Genomic DNA, 26,985 nt, shown 5'->3' with positions numbered 1-26,985 from the left:
TTATGTGTGCAAGTTACGTACTATGCATAAGTACATAACTGTTAGGTATATATTTGTGTGTAAATATTAGTCAAAGTTTATAGTTTTAATACTAAACCTAGAAATTATATATGAATTTAAATATTTTAAAATCACATTGGTTATTATTAAATATGATTTACCAAATATTAAAGTTAAGTTCATACCATTTGTAACTAATTATCCATTGGAATTGAGAAAACCACATATCACTTGTAAAATATATATTGAAATTTGCAATGCACTTTTTGAGATATTGGATTTAACATTAACCCATGTTCATATTTAACCACAATCGAAAATGTAGTTTTTTTTTTTAATATTTCAAGTTTAACGTATATTAATGATGTACATTTTTTTCAAATTCCTTATTTTTAAAAGAACCTAACCTGAAATATCATAGGCTACATATAGGGTATCAATAAGTAAATGAGAAATCATTTTATTTTCCAAGACATTGGTAATTGTGAAGTTAATGTCCGACCCAGCAAAATATGAGTTTCGCGTTATTAACTTATTGCTATCATCCTCCTGAACTAAAAAATGTAAGGTTTCAATTGGTGGAAATGACAAAAAACGAAGTTATAGAACATTAAATGTGAAACAACTTTTTGTCATGTGGAGTAATGTATCATTGTTTTACTGGCATCACATGGTCTTGTTATGATCATAGATCAACCTCCTATTGGTTGCTGCTGACATCAGCTGTTACGCCATCTTTGGATTCGTACAATAACATTAACAATGAAAGAAGGTGAATTTGACCGAAATAAGACGTTTTTGTTCATTTAGACCTTCTAAGAATAAAAGTTCATAGCAGCCTGACACATATGCCTCCGGCCATCAGTGCGGGGCAACACCTTTTGTGTGGGTGAAGGCGACATATCAAAAACATCCCTCGAGATAGTACCTATCGTTTTTTTTCATATTCCAAATTTTGTAAAAATCTGAGATGGTAGGTGAAACAAGGGGTTTTTTGTGTTAAAACTGATGTAGAATGACCCACAGAAAAGAATTATAGCTTATAGCCTACACTACGCAATGTAATAAAAATAATTTTAAATTTTTATAAACAAATTTAAAACAAAACAATACTAGCTTGCCATTAGAGTATTGTGACAGCTACAGGGTTAATAGATTTATGTATGTTCTGCTTTGAAAAAAATAACATTACTTGAAAATAAAATTTTTATGTTTTGCCATGCCCTGTTTAATTTTATCGGGGTAGACTTTAATAAGCGGCCTACACTCGGTATTCGATTGCTATTATTGAATGGTGCGATTGTTTTTATCCATGGGATAATTTGATATTGCAATTTATTTAACTTAGCATATGATTTCAACTCATTAGCTATAGTAATTGGCGATGAATATGAGGGAAATATGTAAGATATTTCTCACAAGTAACGAGATTTTTTTAAGTGGTTTCAACATGTTGGTTTGGATTCTGGTAACACATGGGGAGAATTCTTTCTTCCATTTCACAAAACTGGTTACTTATTGATATCAAGCTAGACAAGTTCATATATATTGTAAGGTTTCTTTGATATCTAAGTCTAGGCCATAGTTGGTTTTGTTATTATGTTATATTCTGTAATGTTGTTGTAAAATGTATATTTTAAAAATTGTATTGTACGAGATTCTTCTTGATAAGTTACAGTAATTTATTATAACTCTTATTTATTATGATTTTTAAGTTGGATAATATATCGAATTGTTCGATAATAGCAATCGAATAAAGAGTGTAGGCCACTTATGAAAGTCTCCCCTTTTATCGTGTTTTCTATTAAATATTAAAACACGTTCTCTAAGAAGTCCCTTTACAAACTGAGCACATCAGTGATCTGAGATAGGCCAAGGCTTATTGAATGAAATTGTACTGTTTTACTAAAATAACACCTTTAAAAATGTTGTGTTACAATCCAATAAAGGAAAACAAATTATTTTATTAAGGAAATAAGGGAAATTGGTAAAAGCCATATTGAAATCAGACCAGTTAACAAGTAGCTCTACTAGTAGACAAACTTTGATTTCCTGAGATTTCTCTTCAGTTTTGGCAATATTTAAACTAGCAAATATATGAATTTAAATCAACTACAAAGGAGTTAGTATGGTATCACATGAACATTTGGAATATTAATGAACATTAACCCTCCAAGAAAAATTATTACTTTCCTTGCTACACATCGACCAAATAACAAACATAACCTTTGTGACTGACTTAAGTACCTTTCGTTTGACAGCGGTAGTCATCTTGGGGTATCCTGGATAAAAGTGTATTTATTGTAAAAAGTTAAAATAAAGTTTTGTCCTCAAACCAGTTATTTGCACTTTCAATTTCATATCCATTAAAATAGCAACAAAAGAATCAAAACAACCAAATACATCAACACCCAAAGTTCGCCATAGTACTTGATACATAAAAAAAATCTTTTGTCCTGACGACAGGCTCAACATTTAGTTACTTAGCTTTTGTTTCTGATGTTCTTTCCCTATTAGCCTTGACTATCACATATTGAGTCTGTAATTATTTGCAATTTTCCTTTCGACTTCAAATTACGTGAATCAGCTTGGAAAGCATGTACATGAATAACTCAGAAACGAAGTTTAGATTTGTTTACATATATGATGTTTGGCCCTCACAGTAACGAGCCTAGTATAAATAAAACAAATGCATACAGACAACATACCATCATGTACAAAAGAAAAAATATTAATTTTGTATTCAAAACTGTGGTGAAAATTTTATCATACAATAACAAATTTAAACATTGAAGATTAACACCTGTGAAGATAACACACCGATTTCAAACCATTTCCAAAGATCATTTTGGAGTATAAAGCAGTAACATAATTATGGGAGAACACTAATTTTAAACAATCAGAAAAATAATATAATATTTGCATATTATATTATTTACAGTTATAGTTAGTCCACTATAACGTGGAATAACTAGCATATTTAATTTTCTATCTCATATTTACACATATATTTATATATCATAATTTGTCAACGACCATACGTTTATCGTGTATACTAAAGTACTTGCGTTAAAGTAGTAAATTAAACTAACCATAAAAAGAACTCAAACTTAATTCTTTAATACATGTTGGCGATCTCCCCTGGAAATTCCTCATGATAGGGTTCCAATTATATATTTTAAATTTGATTAATGCAATACAATTTTTATATTGTTAAATTGTACTTGAAAACGTTTATTACAATGAGAACTCTTCCAGAAGATTTCCCAGACAAGATCATTAATATATGGGATAGGAAAAGAAGATATGCAACTTAGTTCACATTATTCATCTTACAGCATATTTTATGGATTCATTCATACTACTAACTGGATGATAATGAATATATACAGTAAAATGATAGTAGAAACTGTATTGCACAATAATATCAATCTATTATAATCACATCTCGAAGTTTAAGTTCACATTTTCTAAACATCACGAATCTTTCACACATATCATAAAAACATAACACAAGTGACGGAGGTCACTTTACCTCCGAGATGGAAGGCCAGGGCAATGTCGATCTAAGTTAAATTTATATTTCAATGTATGGTTGAACAATCTTTTTTACGGCAGGCAGTTGGACAAAACAGTTATTGGTGAAATAGAACATACTTTGAATTTTTTTATTTATATGTTTATAACACTGCATTTTGTTTGACGGACTTCCAATCTTGGCAACTGAAAAAAATCGTTGCCAACTGTAAACAAATAAGATGGATATTGACAGTTATGCTGAATGTTTCTTTCACAATAATGTATTTAAATTTTAGTGTATATCGAATAAACTAATCATTAAACAGTTCCTCACAATAATTCACAGTTTCATCTTGTGGAATGGTATGGATCACTTTGGGTTTAATTAGTTTTATGACATTAGTAATTTAATGGCACACTTCATTTATTAATCATTCACAGAAGCATTTCATAAACCAGTTTAATTTAAATAAATCAATATAAAGTGTTTAATAATAATAAATACTGAAGCTCTTTACAGTTTTTTCCACTTGTATGATTAAATAACACTAAAAGAGAAACTGTTGATATTATTTTATATTTTCATGCCAGAGCCAAACTGCAAAATTATAAGCCTTGTGTTCCCACACTTAGATAAATTGTGGTTTTGTTCTACATTATATATTTATGTTAGCCTGCACATATCAGGGTAAATATTTACTGTAGCCACCTGAAAAAGAAAAAAATGTAGGTTAGAGTACGATAAGCAGACCGGGTGTTTAATATCGATTGGTACAATCATCAGTACTTATTGAATAATAAATCATATCAAACTATCTATAGCCATAATCACAATCATATTTTAAATTAAAATAACTAAAACAGCACACATACCTAATGATAATCTTATAAATAATAAATAAGCTCTAAGATCAAACATACTATTGGAACTGGAAATAGGAAAAAACTCATAAATAATAATGAAATGATAACAACATAAAAAACATTTATAACAGGAAATATGAAATATGCTTAAGTATTTATATGTTTTTTTCTGTGTAGCAATGATTAACTGTTTTCGAGAAGTTGTTGAAGCATCTTTTCTAGAAAACCATACTTCTCTCTACACAAATACTCACAGAGATGATCTGAAAGCATGTCAGCTGATATGCCACTTTTGAAACTCCGTTTTACGGTCCTCCACGAGCTTTCAACTGTCTGTTATTATCTATAAAAGGAAATATGTTTACTATATGAAAGTGCTATAGTTTTACGAGTGCTCATCTGATCTGAGCTTGAATTTATGTAATATATTGAAGGATGTTTTTCTATTTATATATAAATGAAATTTAAGAAAAACATTGTTCCTTTGGATCAAAATTCTGCTCATTTCAGTATTATTTTTCATTTACGTTAACTTTCTGGGACCTAAATTATGTTTTTTTAATTTCACATACATCTCTAGATTATCGTAGTAAAATATGAAAAAGTTTGGGGTTGACCAAGTAATTGCTCAGAATGACCATTTAAACCATCCCTTGAGATAGTAAAAATTAGATCAGTAAAAATTCCAAAAAAAGCTGATTAAAAACGCTTGAGAGAGCTGAAAAAATTACATATTCTACTAACAAGAGGACAATGGCTGCCACACTTGGTTGACTACACAAATAATTAAAAAATCCATTAAATCTAATTACATTTATTTCCACAAAATACTGAAAAATGGAAGTAAATATTTTATATTGAAAAAGAAAATAAATATAACATTTGGATATTTAATGGTAATAAAATATACAAAAATATTCAAGTAATACAATTCAAAATAATTAACATTAAATAATTTAACACTGAATAATATTAAAACGTCTTCAATCACAAAGAAATAAATCTATATATTGAGAGAAATTAAAATATATATATATATATATATATATATATATATATATATATATATATATATATATATATATATATATATACACACACATACCTAGTGAAACAGTATTTAATTTACTACATAATTTTTGTATAATTAAATATAGTATGGGAAAAGAACCTACATGGGCCTTAAAGGCCTGTGCGTAGACTCGAAAAATGTGTTTCTACTGCCCAGCTTTGACACAGTAATAGTAGCCTTCTTTAAAGTGCATTCATAACATAAAACTTGCAGAATCACTTCACTTACTAGCACAATGTTCACCACGAAAGAAAGAGAACAGCACCTGTGTCTTGAAATTAACTATAAAAAAATGTATCCAATCAGATAAGGAAGAAATGTGGTTTCTCCTGGTATGGGGTGGGGTAGAGTACGATAAGCGGACCCGGTTTTTTATGGCAATATTATCAGATGATATTTAATTAATATACCCATCGATATAATCAACCAATAGTATTAATTTGAACAATAACTAAACCATTTGCACCAACTAACTGTATATGCATTTTTTCATTCTGAACACAATTTGTTCTATAAGTAACTATAGTTAACTTTATAAAACTTTAAAAAATAACGCCAAAAGATGATTTACTATGTCTTTCTCAGTTTCAAGATGTTTGTTTTGTTGTTCAATTTTCTTTATTATTTAAATGTCATTTTTCCTATCACCTGTCTTAGTTTTATTATTTGATTAATGATTATGGTCCCTTTATTATTTATGACATTTCGTAATTGTTTAAATTTAAACTGTTTCTATTAATTTGAACAATGTGACTTGAATTTAGTATTTCAGATACGTTGATATGGATTGATAGTTTTGTTATCCGATATATAAGTATTGATGATTATAATAAGCGATATTAAAACTGGATCCGCTTATCGTTCTTTACCCATGGGGTGTTGCTGAATGATCATTTTCCTTGCAAACAGTGTATCTGATTGACCAGTGGTGTGATTTTGAAGTTACCTTTAAGCCATTGGTCATTTCGACAATTCACTCTTTAGACAGTTCTAACACCTGAGCTTGGTACATAATCTTACAATAAATCGTTCCATTCAAAGGCATAAATAGGATTTGAATTTGTCGGTTGAAGAGTCTAGGGGATCTCCAAAACAGAAGTCTGAGTCGTTTGTTCTCTTGTTGTGCCTTTATTGCCTTAGTTTTTTGTTAAAAAATTATAATATTTATGAAAAATAAAACTGATATATGAACAAAGATTATGTTGGTTTTAAAAATAAAATTTTTGACAGTGTCAGTAATACAGAATATTTATTGAATTCATAATAGAGACTCATGCTTAAAGCTAATATGAAAAAAAATTCTGTCTTCATATAGGTTCTTTCGAAGTTCTTGGTAAATGATATAACTTCATTAACAGTGATCTCATTTCTCAATGGATTGACTCATGGAAAGACCATTTAATAGTGGCTGTAACAAATTTTACAAGAGTAAATTTAAATTTAAATATTATTTTGAATGAAAAAATAATTATATAAAATGTTTTCAAATTTATGGTAAATATATAAGTTGTTTTAACTTATTTTTGGAGTGTAGTAGTGTATCCATGTTTTGTCCATAGTTATGTATTGATGCAAAAACTCATAAGGATTCTGACAGAAAAGCACAAAAACTATCTCAGAGTTGATCATGGATTTTATTTATTCTCTTCTGAAAGCAAACTCAGTACCCATATTGCTGAGATTTTTTTGTTACGCAATATTGAACACGCTGTATTTTATGAGACTACTATGGTCTCCAATACTTCACTCACTTAGGTTTTGTCAATAATTTTGGGGGCAGTCTTTTCCATTGAACATAAGGAACATTCATCATTTTGTGGATGGATGTATGATCATGTTTATTTTCATTTACCCAATTATACACAATCCCAAACACAGAAACAGATGTATCATGAACTTCATTCTTGAACTCAGCGTTGATCTCCTTTGGTGTTAACCCTTTTAAATAAAAGTGTTTAATTAAGGCTCAAAAATGTTTCTACGAGCAATAGTTTACTGCTCCAATTAAAATGAAGCCACAAGAAGGGTACAACTGAAACTCTGACTGGAGTCTAGTAAGATATAACGTTAGTATATAACAAATCTGTTTCAATGCTACTAGTGCTTACTTAGTGTTGTTTTTTGTAAAGACTTATTAAATAATCCTTAGTGGGACACAACATTAAACCTCTATTCATTCATGTAATTACTGTATGTTAATAAGTTTACCTGTATGACTAAAATACATTTCCTACTAGAATAGCATTTATATTCATGTATTGTAAATTTAATTAGTGATAGTTCCTTAGTGCTACAATGTTATAACGTGTTTTGTCAACACAGTGACATTGTCAGGTAATCATTAGTGTTTCATTATAGGTGTAAATGAAAAACATAGTACACAATAACAGAAAAATAAACACACTACACTAATGCGCTACAAAATGCTAATTTTTGGATACCTGATAATGTTAATATGTTAAAAAAGCATCGTAACATTGCAGCAGAAGGGACTGCCAGAAAACGAATTGACAATTTATTACTGCTTGATTAGGTTAATTTAACAATTAATAAAGTAACTGTACTATTATTTTGCGTGTTGCAGGTGCTGTTTTATATGAAATATGTTGAGTGTATTGGAGGAAAGGAAAACTTCTGTTCCAAGAGTTATGACCGATATATCTGAACCTAAATCTGTATCTGATGGCGACCCCTCCAGGTAGTTTAGTTTACTTTCAGGTTATAATTTGAAGATTTTTAAATGTTTTGTAATGTTTTTACAGTGGACATTTAAGATGTTGAAGTTGTTGAGTAACAGTTACACACACACACACACACACACACACACACACACACACACACACTCTCTCTCTCTCTCTCACACACACACACACCACACACACACACACACACACACACACACACTCTCTCTCTCTCTCTCTCTCACACACGCACGCGCGCGCACGGGCACACACACACACACACACACAGACAGACAGACAGAGAGAGACATACACATATATTTATTTACCCCAAGTATGTTTCTACTTTCTTCACAAGTAAATTATTCAACAGACAAAAGCTTACATAACTCCATTACGGTTTCTAAAATTATGTTGTTTTGCTGAATTTTGTTTGCAGATTTTTTCAGAGACAGGTTTGTAGAGTTTAGATATGTAATTTATTATGCAAAAAAGTTATTTCTAGTGTCTTTTTAAATTTATGTTTTTTATATCGTACACTAAGTCATTTTCAGTATCTGTGTCTGTGTCATCATCATGCAAATAATGCCAATTGTCTATTTGTGCGTTGGATATTTCCATGGTACAATAAACACGAATAAAGCAATAATACTCCAGGATGGATGACATACAACAACATGCAGTAGCTGTCTACACTGTGCGACTACAGCGGAATCACAAAGGTGCAAACACTCATGACTGAGGATCAAGGAAGTGCTGATATCTAATAGAAAATGCTAGAACTACTTGTATGACCTGTGGTTGACATAGATATGCTTCTTGCACAATATTATGGCTGACAACAGAATAAAACAGGAACATACAACGATGTGTAGTATTACGTCAGTAGCATACTTTTACGCAATTGGTATGAACGTAATATTACGTCAAAAATCGTAAACATACAATTTATTTAAACACAAAATAATTACAAACGTATTAAACTAGTAATATGAGCAACTGCTGTAAAACATTCAAGCAATAATTTTACAGCTGGCTATTGATCTAACCTCATTGTTGAGTCAGATGGGTGTGTTGTCACTAAATAGATTATTTTCTTAATCTATTTGGTATTAATTAATAGATAGATGGTACAAATAAAGAAATAGAATTAAAGGTTTTAATATTAAAAATATTCATCCACTTGAATTTGTGGGCTACCACGAGACGGTACCGTGATAAGTGGTTAATGGATTAAAAAATGTATGAAATAACTAGCACATACCTGAGGTTTCGGCCGCAATTTCTATGCAAATTTCTGTGTATTTGTCTTAATAGCTCCCATGATTTCAGTAACACTTAAACTATTTTAGATCAATCTAGAGGAACTCCAAAGTTGAAGTTCATAGTTTTCTTAGTGAAAGCACTTGTGATGTAATATGAGAGTCCTGTGATATTAAAAAAAATGGAATTAGTCATATATTGTGCATCAGGTAACCATTTTACAGTGTTCATGATTAAGAGGACCAGAAGTTAAGTAAAAGTTTGAGCAATTCTTATTTTAGGTTTTGCACTTCTTGTTCAAATCAATTATATTTCTAACAAAATTGGAGTTTACTATTTTGCCTCGAGAAAGAATAAATATATACCTATGTTAATTTTGTGCGGTTGGATTCAAACAGTATAGTTTTCTAAATTGTATGGATAAAGATATTGTTATTTAAAATTAAAAAGCTAAAATCAACATCAATAATACTGACACATTTTAATACTAACATTATGACAGTTGCCATCCATATGTAAAAATAATACGATACAGTAAAGTACTTGCTTCCCAATCCATGTTTTCTATGTCATACTATTTCCTTGGTCAAGTCTAGGAATTATATCAGTATTTATGTATCTAGTCAGTATCGTTTACCTCACTGAGAAATGGATGCATTGTGACCTTGACAATTTTCTATCATAAAAATTGCATTTAGTGTCTCTTGTATTGCTCTGTGACCCAGAATAAATAAATTGGTTTTACTTGTTGCCACAATGTTGAAATAAGAAGTGTTATTACTTTTGTTATGCTTTCACTCTATAAATGTAAACAAATTGAAAATAATCAAACATGTACTGTAGTCATACTGTCATAATACAATGTTTACACTTCAGTTGAATACATTTAACTGGCTCCTTGAATTCACATTACACAGCTTAAGAGACCAAGGTGGGAATTTTTGCTGCTTTAAAGACCAGTGAGGTGTAGTCCGGAAGAATTTACGAAATAAGAATAGGCCTATGTTCATCCAAGGGACCACGGGAATGGCCATGTAAAATTTTAGTACAATCGATTAAAATAGAAAAAATATGCTATGATATTCTTGTATGATGGTATAATAAAGGTAATTGTTATCTGCTCACAGTTGTTATTAGGGGTAGTAGTAGTAAGAACAAGAACTAAATGTTTGTTAAGTGTATTTTTGCTAGTGCAAATTTATGTGAATTGGTGAATGCCTTATAAAGTTATTTTTAGTGAAAATATTTGTTTCAGGTCATTTAAAGAAATAACTGCTAGTCCTCCTTCCTTTGACGAATTAAAGTCTGTTCAACAAACAAAAAGACTTCTTCAAAAGAAAAATCAACTTCATCCATTATTTGGTAACTTAATGTTTATAGAATTATTTATATATTTATTATTAAATGTTTTAAACTATTGTGTACAATTATATGAATATCAGAGTAGTTTTAGTTTTAGTTTTTATGCTACTTTAATATTTTGTACATTTTATCTTTCAAAAGGAATGTTTTTAAGAATTGTAATGTAATTGAAATGTAGAATTGGGTGTCAATTTTTATGAAATATACATGTTTTTGTTTCTATGCATTTAATGTTATACCATATCTATTTTTAAATTTAACTTGATACCAAAATTATAACTGAGACTTTTAACTCACACTACAAGTACTTTTGTCAAGAGTTTCCAAGTGTAAAATATGTATACAGGGTGTTTCAACAATGACTTTACAACTTTGAAAATTCATATAAATTTATTCAAAAAAGGTGCAGTGCTGATTTTAGTGTTGTTTTAAAGGAAAACACATCAAATGTTCTGTACCATAAACTAAAGGTTTTCTATGTGGCTTCAGTTGGTTATCCAACATATATCCCATTGGTAGTCGATTTGTTCCTAAACTCGCACTAGGCTTGCAGGTCTAACTTGCTCAGCGGCGGCATAGATTCTTGCTCCAAGTTCCGGTAGAGTGGCGGGCATAGGAAGTATATACACAATATCCTTGATGAAACCCCAGAAGAAAAAGTCTAGTTATTGAAAATTAAAAACTAAAATCAACATCAATAATACTAATACTACTCAATACTTAACCTATGACAGTTGTCATCCGTATGTAAAGATGACACATGATAAAGCATAGAACATGTTCTTGCTTTCAAAAATTCAGAATTATAACACCCAAAATATAAATAATATGGTTGTAGATTTTCATAATTCTATTGTAAAAAGCCAAAATATATGGGTGCAAAATCCTTTATTATACTTCCAAATTACTTAAAATTAATGGAAAAGACTACATTTTTTCAAATTAAATTGTGAAATTACTTAACCAACTTACCATTATATTCCTTCTCTGATAAAAAAAAATCATAATGGATAAAGATTGTATGATTTTGTTACCATTTATTTTATACTTATCTAAATTATTCATTAATATTGTTTATTTTTTACCAACTTTATGGATTTATTGTGGACTTTACAAACACCCACTTATTTATTTAAATATATCTATTGTGTTTATATTCTTGACACCATTCGTGTGCACCATGTGTAAACTTTGAATAAAGATATTTCTGATATCCGATCCATGTCCGTTATATCATACTATTTTCCTGATCCAGTCTTGTATCGTATCAGTATCGTATACCTCATCACTGAGAAATGGATGTGATATTGACGATTTTCTGTCATAAAAATTGCATTTAGTGTCTCGTGTATTGCTTTGTAAATTTACTTGCCATAATCACGGGCTCACTGCGCTCACTTGTTTCCTCAAATTGTAGTCAAGTGATGAAATGTATAAAACACAAGACACAAGAACAAATGAAAAAGAATTAATTATTTATATTCTATGATTACTTAAAAGAAAAATATAATCCTTATAGAAAAAGGAATGAACATGGAAAAGATAGGAACACCTAACTTTCCTCAAAAACATTTCCAAGCATAACCTTAACTCCACACAAATGAAAACTGTTGTACCAGAAGGGCTTCAATGAACCTCTTGATTCCAGCTTAAGAGAGGTCTCAATGTCAATAATATTGTCTGATTGATAAACAATTTTGCAGCCAATCATCCGTACCGATGTGCCAGCATGTACGGACCCAGAGCCACCAGCTCTCGACCCAAGCTCAAGGATGTTTCTCAACGTATTGTGTCTGCCAAACTGCTTCAAATTAAAGAACTACGCAACCAGCTTACACTTACCCAGCATCAGCTTAATGTAAGCATATTTCATATTTTACATCTTGGTCAAGTGGCTTTTTCTTACTACATTTTAATCAACAACAAGGTAAAATAAAAGTTGATCTATTTTTCTCTTGTTTATTGGAGTTTGTCTAAAAATTCTATAAAACCTAACTTTCATACACATTTGACAAAACTTTCAACACTTTATTAACAGACGCATCTATGTAATTGATTCATTGTTAAAAACCATGTCTAATTTCACTAATTACTCAGATCTGTCTCTTTAAATATAATTTGTTTGATTCTGTTTAGTGTTGTTCAAACCTTCTCCAAAACTTACTGAAATAGAAATCTTATTAAATTAATGTATTAAAAAAATGTAGCTAATGGTATTGCTCCTGTATTTTTAAGTCATAATTTTCTTTAGTGCGATTAAAAAAATAATTATAGCTATTCATAGCCGTATCTTAGTTTTTCTGCAACCTTAATGCCTTGCTTTGGTTAAAGTGAAGATACCTCCTCAAAAGCTAAAAGTACTCTCCATTTGTTATAATTTCATTATTTTAGATCTGAGGAGGGCACACTCTACTTTTTTCAGTTGTTACTGAACTTAGCAATGGCAATATTTGTGCATCTATGAGAGAGAGGACCATTCAGAAAAAAATAGTTTTTTTATAGCTGGAAGAAGGTAATGCGGAATATAGAGGACTTGTGTCACCGTTTTTTCACTATGGATGAAGCTTAGATCCATTACACCTGAAACCAATCTGGACAGTCAATGGGTAGTAGAGGAGAGGGTGTACCAAAAAAGGCAGACAGGATGGGAACTGTATTTTTGGAATAATCTTTGATTGCTAATTAGAAAATGGTATAACAGTTACAGTACCAGTGCATATTATAGCCTATATTGTTATTGGATCAATTAATGTGAAGTTAATAATATAATGGATCAATTAAATATTTCATTACAAGAAAAACATCCATGATGGCTCACAAAAAAATGTTTTATTGTGGCATTGCATTTCATGACACTCTGGTGTCGTCCCTCAGAGTACTAACTGTGTCCTGATATAAAAAAGTGGATAGTTCCAGTATTGAAATGAGGATATAACCATAGAAATTAATGTCTATTCTGTGGAATTGGACTAATTCTTCTACTTGCATGATATAAACAAACTGGAACAGTGTTGGATGAAGTGTATAAGCTTAAGAGGAGATTATGATAAAAAAATAAATTTTGTTCATAATGAAAAAGTAAGTAATTTTATTTTTGCATGGACCTGTCTAACCTCACTCCTACATGTATTGTATTTACTAAACAACATACATTGCATGTTATGTGTAGGATGTAACCAATGAGAATCGTTTTCTAAAGACGCTACAGAAGAGACAAGAAGTTGCTCTACGAAAATATGAAGGCCATGAAGCTCGACTTCCTCAACTCATTCAATCTCACAATGAAGAAGTGCGAATACTTACCTCCAAATTGAAACAGGTATAAAAATAGTATGTAAGTTTTTTATGACAAAACAATCTTGAGAGAATTGATTATTAAAAGTCTTTGTAATATTAAAAGAAAGTAATTGCTAACGATGAACAATTTTTAAACATAAGAAGAAGGTCTATAGTCATTTATAAAAAAATGATTTAAGTTTTACATTAAAACAGAAACATGTTTTGATTCCTAAAAGTTTGAAAAGTTATTTTAAGAGAAATCTTGTAACCCTTTGAATTTGTTAACCCACTAATTTTATTGTAACACACAGCCCCATTAGCGTAATGTATATTACCATTTATTGTGTGCTGTAAATCATTGCCTATGAGCTAGAGGATTTAGACATATTGTGGTACAGTCAGAACATAAAACATTGAATTAAAACGTAAGTGACTAGAAATTTGTAAGTGACTAGGTGAGTTACGTTATGTGTAGAAATCTCGGTTGCTCCATCATGCTTAGAGATCATATTTAAATGTTGTAGTGCACTCAGTTGTGCTCGTGATGAGACAATGAAAATGCTTCTTCATCTAGATTACATAGTATTTTGTAGTCTAGGTGTCTATGATGTCAAAATGATATAAAGAATTTATTTTGAGATTCTTCATCATCCAAATTATTTATCTCTTCGGACGAATATAACTCCAGATTCCAGGAGTCTGTGACGTCAAATTCCATATGTTGCAATATGAGGAAGATGAACTGGAGCTAACTCAAATTTCACAATTTTAAATAAGTTATGAGTACTCTCCATCATATTCTGTTGATTTATAAAATTCACAAAATCAAAAGAATCATGTGTCAGATTGACTGTGAAATGGATTCAACTCAAAATCCTTGTTGACACATATATCCATTCCATATAGATAAAAATATAAATACACATGCTGAAGATTAACTAAAATGTTTTGTTGGCAACAATTTAGCACTTTAAATTGGTAAAGGATGTAAGTAATTAAATATCATAACCAACTCAAAAAAAATAAAAGCTGTGCCAAATGTGATGGTATTTTTAACATAGAATCTTTTTGTAATAATATAAGAAAATCTTTATGTATGAAATTAATTTTTATCGGAAATGAAAATATGAATATTGATTTATTTTCTATATATTCACTCTTAATATCCAAACACTTGTTAAGTTATGATGTCAGCTTTTATAAACTGTCAAAGAACTCCTCAATATACATAACCAGTCTAACAGATCATAACTACGTCACTTCCCACAAAGAAACTGCATGTATAGGAAAAGAGCAAATTCTGCAGTGTAAATCAGAACTGTTTCATAAATTGTTAAGTAATTCCCATCAAAGGTTCTGGAGTTTTGTTGCTCTAACTGCATGTGAAGCTGAGCATTGTAGTAAATTAACTGTAAATAATGCAACATAAATAAATAACCAACACAGCTACAAATATGAAATATACTGGCAGTTATAGTGGACTGGCTTGTAGACTTTGAGTCAGATTGAGATTCTTCATCAAAGTTATGAGGTGAAATCGGTTCTTATTGTAAAACTACTACTAGCTACTATGTGACATGTGTACCTGAATCAGTCAATCTTTACCTTTAGAGATTACAATTTTATGTAGGCTTTTTCTCCTCAAAAACTGCAGGAAAATTAATGATTTTCTTTCTTCAGTTCAGTTGAAGGAATAACTTGTTATGAATACAGTGCATTTTTACTTCTGTTTCCTCATACTATCTATTAATCGAGAGCAATGTTGATTACAGCTGAAGCATACAAACCAGCGACTGGTAGATAAACTGAAGAGCGCAGAACAGCAGTTGAGCAGTCTGCAAGAGGAGCATTGTCACCTCTTGGGGTTGAGCCGCAACCAGCAGTTGGGGGAGCGAGAGGCTCTGGCTACTCAGGTGGAGGAGCTGCAGCACACTGTCCGAAACCAGCACAACACCATCCAGGTACACTTATCTCATATACATGTTGTGTAGGCAGACTGGACTAGAGACATATATATGCAGAGATTTTACTGCTTCCATGTTAAGCTAGCTTAGTGCTCTAAAATACTAGCAATGGGTATTTCTCATAACATTTAAGTGACTTTCGAAAGTGAAGATTAATCTAAAGTAATTGATACCAAATATTATGGATATTTATATTTTCAAATAAGGAACATTTTAAATTGGTTTTGTGCTGATACCATCAATCAAGGAAATATAATCATAATTAACTTGTTAACCTGTAACTTGAAATGCGGCTAATGCAATGGCTAACTAATGGGGGTAATAAGGGGATAGAACTTCACAAAAGCCCTAAAAACTTTTAAAGACACATGTATACCATCTATCCCCATCAGATGTGAAATATTTTACTTTTAATTAGGCCTATCTCATTTATTTACATTCAGATTTATTCCATATCACAGCAAAATCAACTATGGCACAAAAATATTAACACTGGAATAAATTACAGTGGCCATAAATATACACTTTTTGACATATTTTCTTATTAGGCAAAATCAACTATGACTAAAATAGGCATTAAAAATACTAAGACTAGATTTAATTGCAATAGCCATAAATATTAACGTTTTGACATATTTTCTTGATTGTGGCAACAAGGCAAACCTTAACATTGGTATCAGAAATATGATTCACTCGAACCAGAAGTGCTCATAAACATGTGATTTTTCTGTCTATGATATTGGACAATAACATAGGTTTAATCTGGGGGTCTTCTTATTTCAGATGTGTTCTGTGGAAAAGAAGGACTTTTCCAGCAGTGAATTCACCATTCGCTTCTTTAACTTTTTAGAATTCTAGTTCTATATGGTAACTGGTTGAAGAATTTCGCTCAAGCAAAGTTGATTTACTGCTAAAGAGTGTCAGTGAAGTGGTAGACCACATTCTATTTACTTTTCCTATAGTTGTGGATGTTTTTATCTGGATTGTGTATTTGAAACTAATAGTGGATGACTTCTTGCACATAGATTGTTCCTATTGTAAGGATTACGAGTTAAAAGAAAACAAGCTTGCACTTTAAAACTTAGTTTGTTATATAGTTGGTTGATATGATGTTTCCAAGACCGGTTAGAATCAATTACAATGCCAGGCTAAGTAATGCCATATTTGTTTTCTTACCTTTGATGGTAAAGTAACATTTGAACTTCTTTTGGATTTGTTCAGTACAGATTGTTAGAAAAACAGTACTCCTTGGTTATAGAGCAGGCTTCTTGAAAGTGCTATCTGTAAACGACAGTTTAGAATATAGTCTTCTGGGCTGTCAGGTAATTAGTCAGTAAGAAGAATAGAACTGATCCCAGGACAGAGCCTTGTGGAAGTACTCATTGTATGCTGGATAGTTTAGAGCAAAATGTTTGTATTGTATTACCTATTACTCTCCAGAATTCTCTGGTTGTAGGTAATGGTGAAATACAATGTCTAACATCTATAGGACAAAAGTTTGTGCCATATTTTGCTACTATTTGTTGATTTTATGTTGGCATGTTCTAGCTGCTGACCAGGAAAGTGGACCTGGAGAGAAAGAACTATAAGCACGAGTTAGGGACTGAGAAGAATAAACGTAGTGAAGTGGAGCGCAAGTTGACCCTGGCTATGCAAACCATTGAGAACCTTAAGGATCAAATTGAGGTGATACATAAGCAAAAGTTATTGTTTTAATCAAAGCAAAAGGCCAAATATGTATTTTTCTTTATATTATTAAAATCAGGACTTTATTTTTAGTTCAAGTTCAAATATTTAAAAATAACAAGCATGATATATTTATAATGGGCCAACATTTTATACAATATAATAATTTTGCTTGAAATAATAATAATTTTTGCATGAAACAATGTGTAGAAAATTAAAAAAAAGTTTTTTATCTTTATATTTGAAGCAAGACTTTAGGTATATCAGTTTAAATCTTTTAGTGAAAAGTAACGTATATAAAATAAATTAGAGTTAAAAAACATATGATGTATTTAAAATCCATTTAAAGTGAATAAACCATATAATTTAATGGCCAAGTGTAAATAATGTGTGGAGATTGGGCAAGACCTATTTTGCACTGTTCATTTAACTGGATTACCCTATCTCGCCATTGTTAATTTGTATGATTTCAAGTACACATTACAATAAAACTATAAAAGATATCTCAATGATTTTATTTTATTTTAAAGAGCATCCTTTCCCCTACATTTTAAGCACAGGCATTGCATTGTTTTTATGGAAACAAAGTGATTTAAAATTTATAATAAGAAGAACTACTAAAAAGCTGTATTTAAAATATTTAATTAAACATGAAAAATAAATTTAAAAAAAATTGTTGTGATATCTCTAATGGTTCCAGAGTTATGTGTACCGAAAATGTTAAAAATATAACTTTCGGAAAATTCAAATTAAAGTCTAGACTAGGCTTATTTCTTTTGTTAATCATACCTTAGAACATTCCAGCTCCATGAGCAGGCTGCTCTGTACCTTCCTCTTCTTCATAAATGTCTTCCAACTTCCTTTTTGCTGCTGGGTTTGCTAAATCCCTGAAAATTAGCTTTATGTCTTTGAAAACAATGGGGTTTACATGGGTATGCTGGTTGTGGTCATAGCTTTCGCCAGATTTTAGTGCTTTTTTATACTTACACCACGAGTCCTGGCCATTTGGGCAAAGGCCGTGCTCAGGATTTTCATTTGTATATGTGAAGTATTGTGCCAGAATACAAGTGGGATAAGAAAAGTTGATATCCCAATGCATAGATTAATTAACAAAAACTGCCAAATCAGACAAACTGTATGGTATATACTTTTCAAGAAATTACCACAGACTACTAGAACTTTGTTTATAAGTACATTTAGGACTAGAATGTTAAGCTGGTTGCTTAAAACTCCATTTCACACTATTAAAGAATTCTTTGGCTTTGAGATTACTGTTGATTTTAGAGGCTAATATAATTTTAAGGTAGTTTTATATATTTTAATTTTGAAATTTTTGGATGAAACCTATTTCATTATGTATGATCAATGGTTAATAAAGACTCTTTGACTACATCCTCTACTACTTAATGCGTAACCACCTGAAGTGTATGAAATTGGGGGATTTAATCCCCCCATAATAGTGACAAGGTCTGGCTGGTTGTAACTTGCGCTGGTGGTGGGCGCTGACACTGTTGTTGAGGGATGGTGAGAGTGAATCATCGCAAGGACACGTTATTTACCCAGCAGTCGCTACAATAGACAATAGACAATACACTTTATTGACATGTTCGTTGAGAACAGTACATGCGTCATTGGTACAGATTTCATGGTTGTATAAAAATTACATAGCTTAATCTAAATTACAAGTTTAAAAATTCACTTTCTGAGTAAAAAGGGTCTCTCTTGCAGCCAGGCAGTTAATGCTTTTTTTAAACGTTTGGGTGGTTCATTCTTTAGGGATTCTGGAAGTTTATTGAAGTAGGCTGCTCCCTTATATGATGGTTTCCTGGCTGTGAGGCTCAGGCGGTGTACAGGCAGTGTGAAGTCAAGGACATGGCGTGTGTGATACTGGTGAAGGTCTCTGTTTCTAGTTTTTCTTGAGTGTACCGCATGCAGAATTACTTCTAGGATGTACAAGTTTACTACTGTGTGGATATTCAATTTTCTAAATGCTTCCCTACAACTTTCTTGGTATTGGAGTCCTTCTAGAGCTCTTATTGCTAGTTTTTGCTGCCTGAGGATCTTCTCCATGTTGCAGTAGTTAGCTGTTTCCTCCCCATAGTGCTATACCGTATCTGAGATGTGTCTCAAATAGTGAAAAGTAGGCGGTTTTAGCTGCGTCTTTACTGCTAATCTGTTTAATTCTGCGTATTACAAATATGGCTGGTGCTTAATTTTTTGCAAAGCTGTTCAGTGTGTGCTTTCCAGGTTATATGTTCATCAATTAATATACCAAGGTGATTTGTTTGGTTTTTTTGTTTCTAGGTCAGTGATTGGAAGATGTGTATTTTTTTGCCTGGTGGAGAAGTTTATTTGAACAGTTTTATTGTCATTTAGCACTAAGTTTGTTCGAGATGCAGTATTGTTTTGTTGTGATTAGGGCGCTGCTTAGACTTCTGGCAAGGTGTTGCGTGGTTTTTGTTAGATATTGTTATGACAGTGTCATCTGCGTACATGGTTGTGTGACAGATGCGCTCTAGGTAGTCGGGTAGGTCGTTTGTAAGCAGTAGAACAGGACCGGGGGCCCAGCACTGATCCTTGTGGCACTCCCATCTGCATGTCGGCAGTTTTTGACTGAACTTTTTCTAATAAATTGTTTTTAGTGTAATTGGATTTCCACCAGTTGTTTCCTGTTGTTTAGGTAGTTCCAGAACCAGTCTGCAGTTTTATCTTTTACACCCATGCTTTTTTAGTTTTTGAAGAAGGCGTTTATGATTTAAGCAGTCAAATGCTTTTGTAAAGTCTAAGAATAAACTAGTAGCAGTGAGGCCCCCTCTTCCAGTTTGTCTATGACATGCTCTATAAGTTGAATTAGGGCTGTGGTTGTGGATCATCCTTTCATGAAACCATGCTGATGTTTAGTTAGTAGGTTATTGTGCTCAAGATATTGTAAAAGCCTTTTCTAGTACTATTTTTTCAATAATTTTTGGAGAAGGTGGATATGAGTGATATTGGTCGGTTAGCTAGTCATGTCGGTGGTTGGTCCTTTTTTGTATTTCGGGTTTACTTTTGCTGTTTTTTTAGTTTTTCAGGGTAAATCCCTTGTTGTAAGGATATGTTTATGATGTGTGTTAGGGGATCAGAAATTTCTTCTTTACAGATTTTTGCTAGTTTTTGATGAGATGTTATCTAGGCCAGATGAGGTTTTTGTTTTCATGGAGTCTATTGTTTTCTCTCCACTTCTTCTTTTGTTGTTGGTTCGAACTGAAAAGTGCTGTTAGTGAGTGGCGAGGGATTTTGGCTTAGTAGTATTTGTGGCATTTAAGTGGCTGTTTTGGACAGTTCTTTGTGCTATTGAGGAGAAAAATTTGTTTTAAAGCAGTCTGCTACTTCTGCAGGGTTGTGAAGTATTTTTCCATTGATTTGAAGGTATATTTGGTTGTTCGATTTGTGTCTGGCTGTCTTCTCTTTGTTTATTATTTGCCATAGGGCTCTGGGCTTATTTCGGAGTTACTTATATGTGCTGCTACCGACTCTTTTTTGAGCTTTTTGAGCTTTAAGTCGTAGTCCTTTTTCCTGGCTATTGTCTCTGTTTTGTCTTCTATTCGGCCTGTGCACTGCTCTTTTTCTAGGGCTCGGATGTAACTGTTCCTTGAGTCTTGTGCATTCAATGCCCCAGGTCTGGGTTTTGTTATGTTTTATTTTTGAAGGTCTTCAGTGGGCAGGTGTTGTCAAGGGTTGCTTGGATGATATTGTGGAATATGTTGTAAGCTGTGTCAGTGTTGTTGGAGTGGTACACGGCATCCCATTTTTGTTTGGCTAGAGTTGATTTGAAGTTTTCTATTGATTTTTTTGTTGAAATTTCTCTTCTTTGTTTTAATTTTGGTGGGAAAGTGTTTTTACTATGGTTAGTGTGGTTAATTGTGCTGTGTGGTCAGAGAGGCTGCTTTGGATTACTGATGTTTTTACTAATTCTGGGTTTATGTTAGTGCACACCCAGTCTATTGATTTTGAAGTTTCATGGGTGATTCTTGTGGGTGGGAGCTGCATCCTTACCAAATCAAATGCAGCGAGAAGTTCTTTTAATTTAGTGTTATCACTGTTCTCCTGTAGATTGTCGGCATTAATATCACCCATGACTATGATTTTTTGTATGTGCTAAGTGCTTTGTCCAGTACATTTAATAATATATCGATGGCATTGTCTATCTTTGTGCTTGGCGGTCTGTAGACCCCGAGGACATTTATTGTTTCCTTTCTAAGTTTGATTTCGAAAAGGGCTGACTCACAGATAAGTTCAGTTTCAATCTGAGCTGGTTTCTAGTAGTTTTACAAATTTTTGTAGGTCTTGTTTAACATAGCCTGCCACTCCCTCCCTTAATGTGGTTCTTTCTCGTAAAGCCTCCAACGAGAGAGTAGCCTTCTATGTTTGTGTTCTTTCTAGTTTTTCTTGATTAAGTCCATGCTCTGTTAATATAATAAAGTCTGGTTTATTGTGGCTTAAAAAATGATTTTAGCCTTTCAATTTTGTTTGACAGCCAGTTAATATTCTGGTGAAGGAGAGTGAATTGATTAAGATTTGCGTTTTGTTCTGTTGGTGTAGCTATTGTTATGTGTGTTTCTTTTCCCTTCAGGCCCACTTCTAAAAAAGGGCTGTTATTTGGTAGTGTGGGTGTATTTAGGGTTTTCAGGGGATGGTGATTGTCTGTTTGTTTCAGGGTTTAAAATACTGTTCAGAGGTGGTGGAGGATGTAGCGATTTTTGTTTTACATTTTCCAGTTTTAGTTTTTTAGTTTGCTTATAGTAGAAGTCAGCTATGGTTTCACCAGAGTTGAGTTTTGTGGCTGTGATAGGAGGGGCCATTGTCACTTTGAAATTATTTTTGTAAGTTTCATTTTCGTGTGTGGGAATTTTCGGTTCGGAGCTTTTTAATGGTGTGGTCTGTTGTATGTGACTCTGTATTTAAGCCTTGGTTCGATCTGTATTTTGTTATTTGCAGTGATGTGCTGTAAACATTTCTCGTTTTCTGTGTCTTTGATTTTTTGTGTGGGATTGGAAATTCTTCCTCCTGTCCTTGCTTTGTTTAGGTGTTCTGGAAGTCATTGGAGTTGGAAGTGCGGCTGTTCTCAGGTCTTCAGTTTTGTCAAATGTCATATCCTCAGTTTTTGTTAAATGTCATATCTTGTTTTTGTATTGTAACACTCAGGTTCTCCCAGCTTATTAAGTCGTAATTTCATTTTGGCTAATTGTGATAGTACATACATGTTTTGTATTCATGGCTGGTGTTTCATTATTGCTTGTCTGTGTTTCTGAGTTTTTCAGTATTTTTTCAGATATTGTGTATTTGTCCATTGTGTTTCCCTTTTCAAAGTGAGATTTGCGTTGCATTTCTTGAAGCCCTTTTTTCTAATTTGGTAATTGTTACTTCTTTTTCTTTGTCATGCTCTTCAAAGTGCTCTACAATGTATCACACACGTACCCACTCTTCTGGTGGAGAGTTGGCACAGTTTTGTACTGTTAAATATAAACTGTTTTTCTCAGTTATTTATTTAAACATTATATCATTCATGAAACCGTTTTGGTTGACCCGTGTTGCTAATTGGGTATTTACTGTATTACTTTTTTATTTGTAAGACTTATAAAGCCACTTTTACGTTGTAACACGTGAATAGTAAAATCATCTTAATTCATCATAAATGGCAAGTATAGGTGCCCGCAAATTTAATTTAGATTTGAATATTTATCAAGGTACAGATAACAATGATGTATAATCATATTATACGGTATAATTATTGTTTACAGGCTAAAGAGAAGTGTCTCAGTGCAATTGTGCCATCTAGATACGTCCGAATTGGTCACGGTTTGAGCCAGGCATCACTGCAGACTGCAAGGTCAGGATATATTTCTATATCTATTGATTGTTCTTGTATCAGATCTTGTTTCTTAAATCATCTACTGTCTTATTTTTTTTCTTTTGTTTATCTCAATTTGTTTTTGTAAATACCAATGAATAAAAACAATTCACACTATATACTATATTACACTATTTTAAATTTCAAAAACATAACCTGGGGTATAAGATGTAGGAGTTGACATAAACATAACTTACCTCACAGACACTTGGAAAATATTTCTACTTATCAGGATTCCTCCAACAAGCCTTTGAAACATGATAAAGACCAGCTAGATGCCATATGTTGTCGAGGTGTACTTTACTAGCTATTACTACCATTTCCTCATGGATACCAAGAAATATTTCAGTACAACAGTAAGGAAGGTAGTTATCTTGGAATAAGTTGATGCCCAATTAAGAGTTCTCTTAGAAGGACTGCAAAATGTTTATTATGTATAACTACATAATTCATTGTACAATACATATGTCTTTTAAAATTTGGCACTGCTTTCAAAATTTGTCTGGTATTGGTTTTGAGTTACTTTCATTTTGTGAAGTTAAAATAATGTTTCACTTTTTAGTTCCTTGATTTTAGTACAATTATTGAAGTCTGTTTATTTTTGATTTAAAAGTTGTATTATTATACAGTACTAAAAATATCAAGTCTATAAAACATAAAAGTAACTAATATTCTTAGATTCATTCATAAGAAGGAGAACTCTCCAAACTTAACTCAAGATTTGTCATTTTTCCTTGATGGCAGCATTTTTAAATGAACAAATGTCATGTGGTATGTTATTTAATGCCAAATGTTGTGGCACAAAATTAATAGTATTGGAAAAAGATGTGTAATGTGTAAAAGTTTATGTAAAGTAATGTAAAGTAATCAGATATCAGCTATGTATCCACAACAAAACAGCTGTCTTATCATATATAAAAACTTGATGTTTTTCAGATATGTTGTGCCGGATAACATATTTTCAGATATGTTTAATTCTTCACAACTAAAAGCACTGTAAAGTTTTTGCTCGTTGGTTTTCTTGAACTGCTCAAAATAATACATGCTATATAGTTTATATTGTTTGGTTTTTACAGATCTATTTAAAATTTGTTGCAGGGTAACACATTCACAGATACCTCGAACTCCTAACAACCAAATTAGCATCAGTTCCTACAAGAACAATGTGAGTTTATATACATCTATCTATATTTTATTTTTTTATTTAATGTATCTGTATTAGAAACCATGTTGTAATTTTTAATAATTGTTTAATGATGTCATGATATGCCTAATTTTTGATATCTATTTACTGTATATGAGATAGATATTTAAAAGTTAACTGTAGTCAAATGAACCTATTTGAAAGAACAAACAATCTTGAACAACAAACTTTAAGTTTTATTTTTTGCTGTGAAAGTATGGGGAAGTCTCATTTTAGAGATATTATACACATCCAAATGCTTTTTATTCATTTACATTTTTAAAGTGTTTTGTAATACCTAAATATTTAAGTACAAAAATGTTTGAAATTTATGCTGAATAAACCATAACAGTATAAAAAATAACTAAATCATTACTAGTATGTAAATGTTATTTAGGCCCCAGGAATTGTTAGTAGTATTTATTTCATAATAACATGATTGTGTGTTATTTAGGTCAACCAAACGTCAGAGCAAAGCAGCACTGAGCAGATGGCTAATGAAACAGATGTTCTTGAATCACAAAATGGAAATAACACATCTGATAGTGGGAAAACCAACAATGGAACTATTCTACCTAAGATAAAGCCCCAAATCACAAACAGAAACCTGAGAAGTCAATACAAGCTTTCAAGTAAAAGATTAAATACTAACAAGAAGTCAAGTGCAAAACATGAGACTCCAGATTACTCATCGTCATTCACATCGGAGGATATTCCTTTAAAGGACCTAGCTAAAAATAGCGGGAGTGAGTCAGACAAAGTGACTCAAGCTAAGCGTGAGTTTGTGTTGAACTCACAAACTGACAGTGGCAGAGGTCGTAAGTTTTCTGTGGATTCAGGAGTTATCAACAGGAGTGAGAGTGGGAAAATTACCCAGCGAACTGATCAGTCCAGAGCTTCTAGTACGAAGACAAGGAGAAATTCAGTTTCTGTTTGCCGAACTGATGTAACAAGTTCGGAAGAACTAGATAAATACATTAAACAAGATAATTTGGCTGCGAAAATTGAAACCCACAAATCAATCAGAGACGAGTTGAGAGAGTTGGAAGAAAAACTTCTAAATGGATCTAGTTTCTTGGAAAAGTCTAGAAAACAAAAGTTAGTCGACCCGCAAGTGGAGGAATCGGCAAAAGAAATGTGCAAAGGTATGATTGGAACACCTAGAAACATATCTGATGAAGACAGTGATGGAGAAACACAAGACAATCTTGATATCTCTTGGAATGATATACATAACAAGATTAAAGCTGAATCTGATGCTGCTGAAGCGAAATTGGAAGAGTATTACACTGCATTGGAGAAAAATGAGCTTGATATTGGGGAAACAGAGGATTATATTGCTCTTGAGGAGGAACAAAAAGAGAGATTATTAAAAGCTTTGAAGGAAATTGACAAGGAAGCCCAAGGAGTGAGCAGTGCTAGCTCCTCTGATGAATCGAAACTGTCCTCGAGCCGTAAACCAACTCGGAGAAAATCAGATGGTTACAGCTACAACTTCTCAAAAAATATTGATAACTTACATAGAGGCCTTCCTGTGTATGACAAAGTGAAAATTCCCGCTGTTGAAAAAATGAGAAGGGAAGAGAAGGAATATTTATCAGAAGTAGAAAGTGGTAGGAAGAACAAAGCTGATTTTATGAAAGATTTATTTGGCAACTATGACACTGTGGGTCTACAGACAGACAGTTTTCCTTCCTCTGAAAGGCGCAGTGAAGATGTGGAAAGGTTAGTGGAACTTAACAGACCCTTTGACTGATTTTTAACCTTTTTTCAAGGAGAAGCCTTTCTTAACTTGAAAGTGTTATATAAGTACAGTTTAAAATTTATTTGTTGTGGGTTGTAGAGGATGGAACTTGTACAGGATACTTATCACGCTCAAATGATACTAGTCAATACTTTTGCACCAAAGTTAAGAATAAGTTTTTATATTTTTAGATGTAAAGAGATATTTGTTCATAAATTATTATTTTCATGGTTGAAATATTAACTTATTCTAGTCAGCTATACAAAATATACAACATTTGATGTGTATATTATACAACATACTAAGAAATGAATATTTATCTGGAAAAACTATATATTGTATGCCTTAACATATGTGCATTTAAAGGTACAAATAAAATATTATTTTGATATGAAAATTGAAAATGTCTTTCGATACGTCATCTCAGACAAACTATTTTGAAAAAGTAAATGTTAATAAAGTGAATTACTGTTAAAAA

The 26,985-nt window shown here is 31.9% G+C and overlaps 2 protein-coding genes across 3 annotated transcripts in view; one reads left to right on the top strand and one right to left on the bottom strand.

The window, feature by feature from the left end:
• The window catches only part of LOC124357628 (bromodomain adjacent to zinc finger domain protein 2B-like), a 37,584-nt gene extending 35,163 nt beyond the window's left edge, over positions 1–2,421 (bottom strand). For both annotated transcript variants that reach the window (XM_046809586.1, XM_046809588.1), the window contains exon 1: positions 2,248–2,421. In XM_046809586.1, the coding sequence (XP_046665542.1) occupies positions 2,248–2,271 (24 nt within the window). In that variant the 5' untranslated portion in view covers positions 2,272–2,421. The remainder of the gene's footprint in view (positions 1–2,247) is intronic.
• Positions 2,422–3,725: 1,304 nt separating this feature from the next.
• LOC124357627 (intracellular protein transport protein USO1) lies at positions 3,726–26,985 on the top strand. Its single transcript, XM_046809585.1, has 10 exons — positions 3,726–3,882; positions 8,040–8,153; positions 10,655–10,761; positions 12,465–12,619; positions 13,931–14,080; positions 15,813–16,001; positions 17,553–17,690; positions 23,471–23,559; positions 24,679–24,745; positions 25,218–26,985. The coding sequence occupies exons 2-10, from the start codon at positions 8,059–8,061 to the stop codon at positions 26,517–26,519; spliced, it is 2,292 nt and encodes a 763-aa protein (XP_046665541.1). The 5' UTR covers positions 3,726–3,882; positions 8,040–8,058; the 3' UTR covers positions 26,520–26,985.

The sequence above is a fragment of the Homalodisca vitripennis genome, chromosome 3 (assembly GCF_021130785.1).
Source record: "Homalodisca vitripennis isolate AUS2020 chromosome 3, UT_GWSS_2.1, whole genome shotgun sequence".
Taxonomy (NCBI): Eukaryota; Metazoa; Arthropoda; class Insecta; order Hemiptera; family Cicadellidae; genus Homalodisca; species Homalodisca vitripennis.
This window is presented reverse-complemented; position numbering and strand designations above follow the sequence as displayed.

Bases quoted from the DNA above. Each gene is read 5' to 3' on its own strand.
- LOC124357627 (XM_046809585.1), top strand. From the start codon at position 8,059: ATGTTGAGTGTATTGGAGGAAAGGAAAACTTCTGTTCCAAGAGTTATG. The intron at 12,620-13,930 runs GTAAGCATATTT...TGTTATGTGTAG, and splicing joins TTACCCAGCATCAGCTTAAT to GATGTAACCAATGAGAATCG. The intron at 23,560-24,678 runs GTCAGGATATAT...AATTTGTTGCAG, and splicing joins GCATCACTGCAGACTGCAAG to GGTAACACATTCACAGATAC.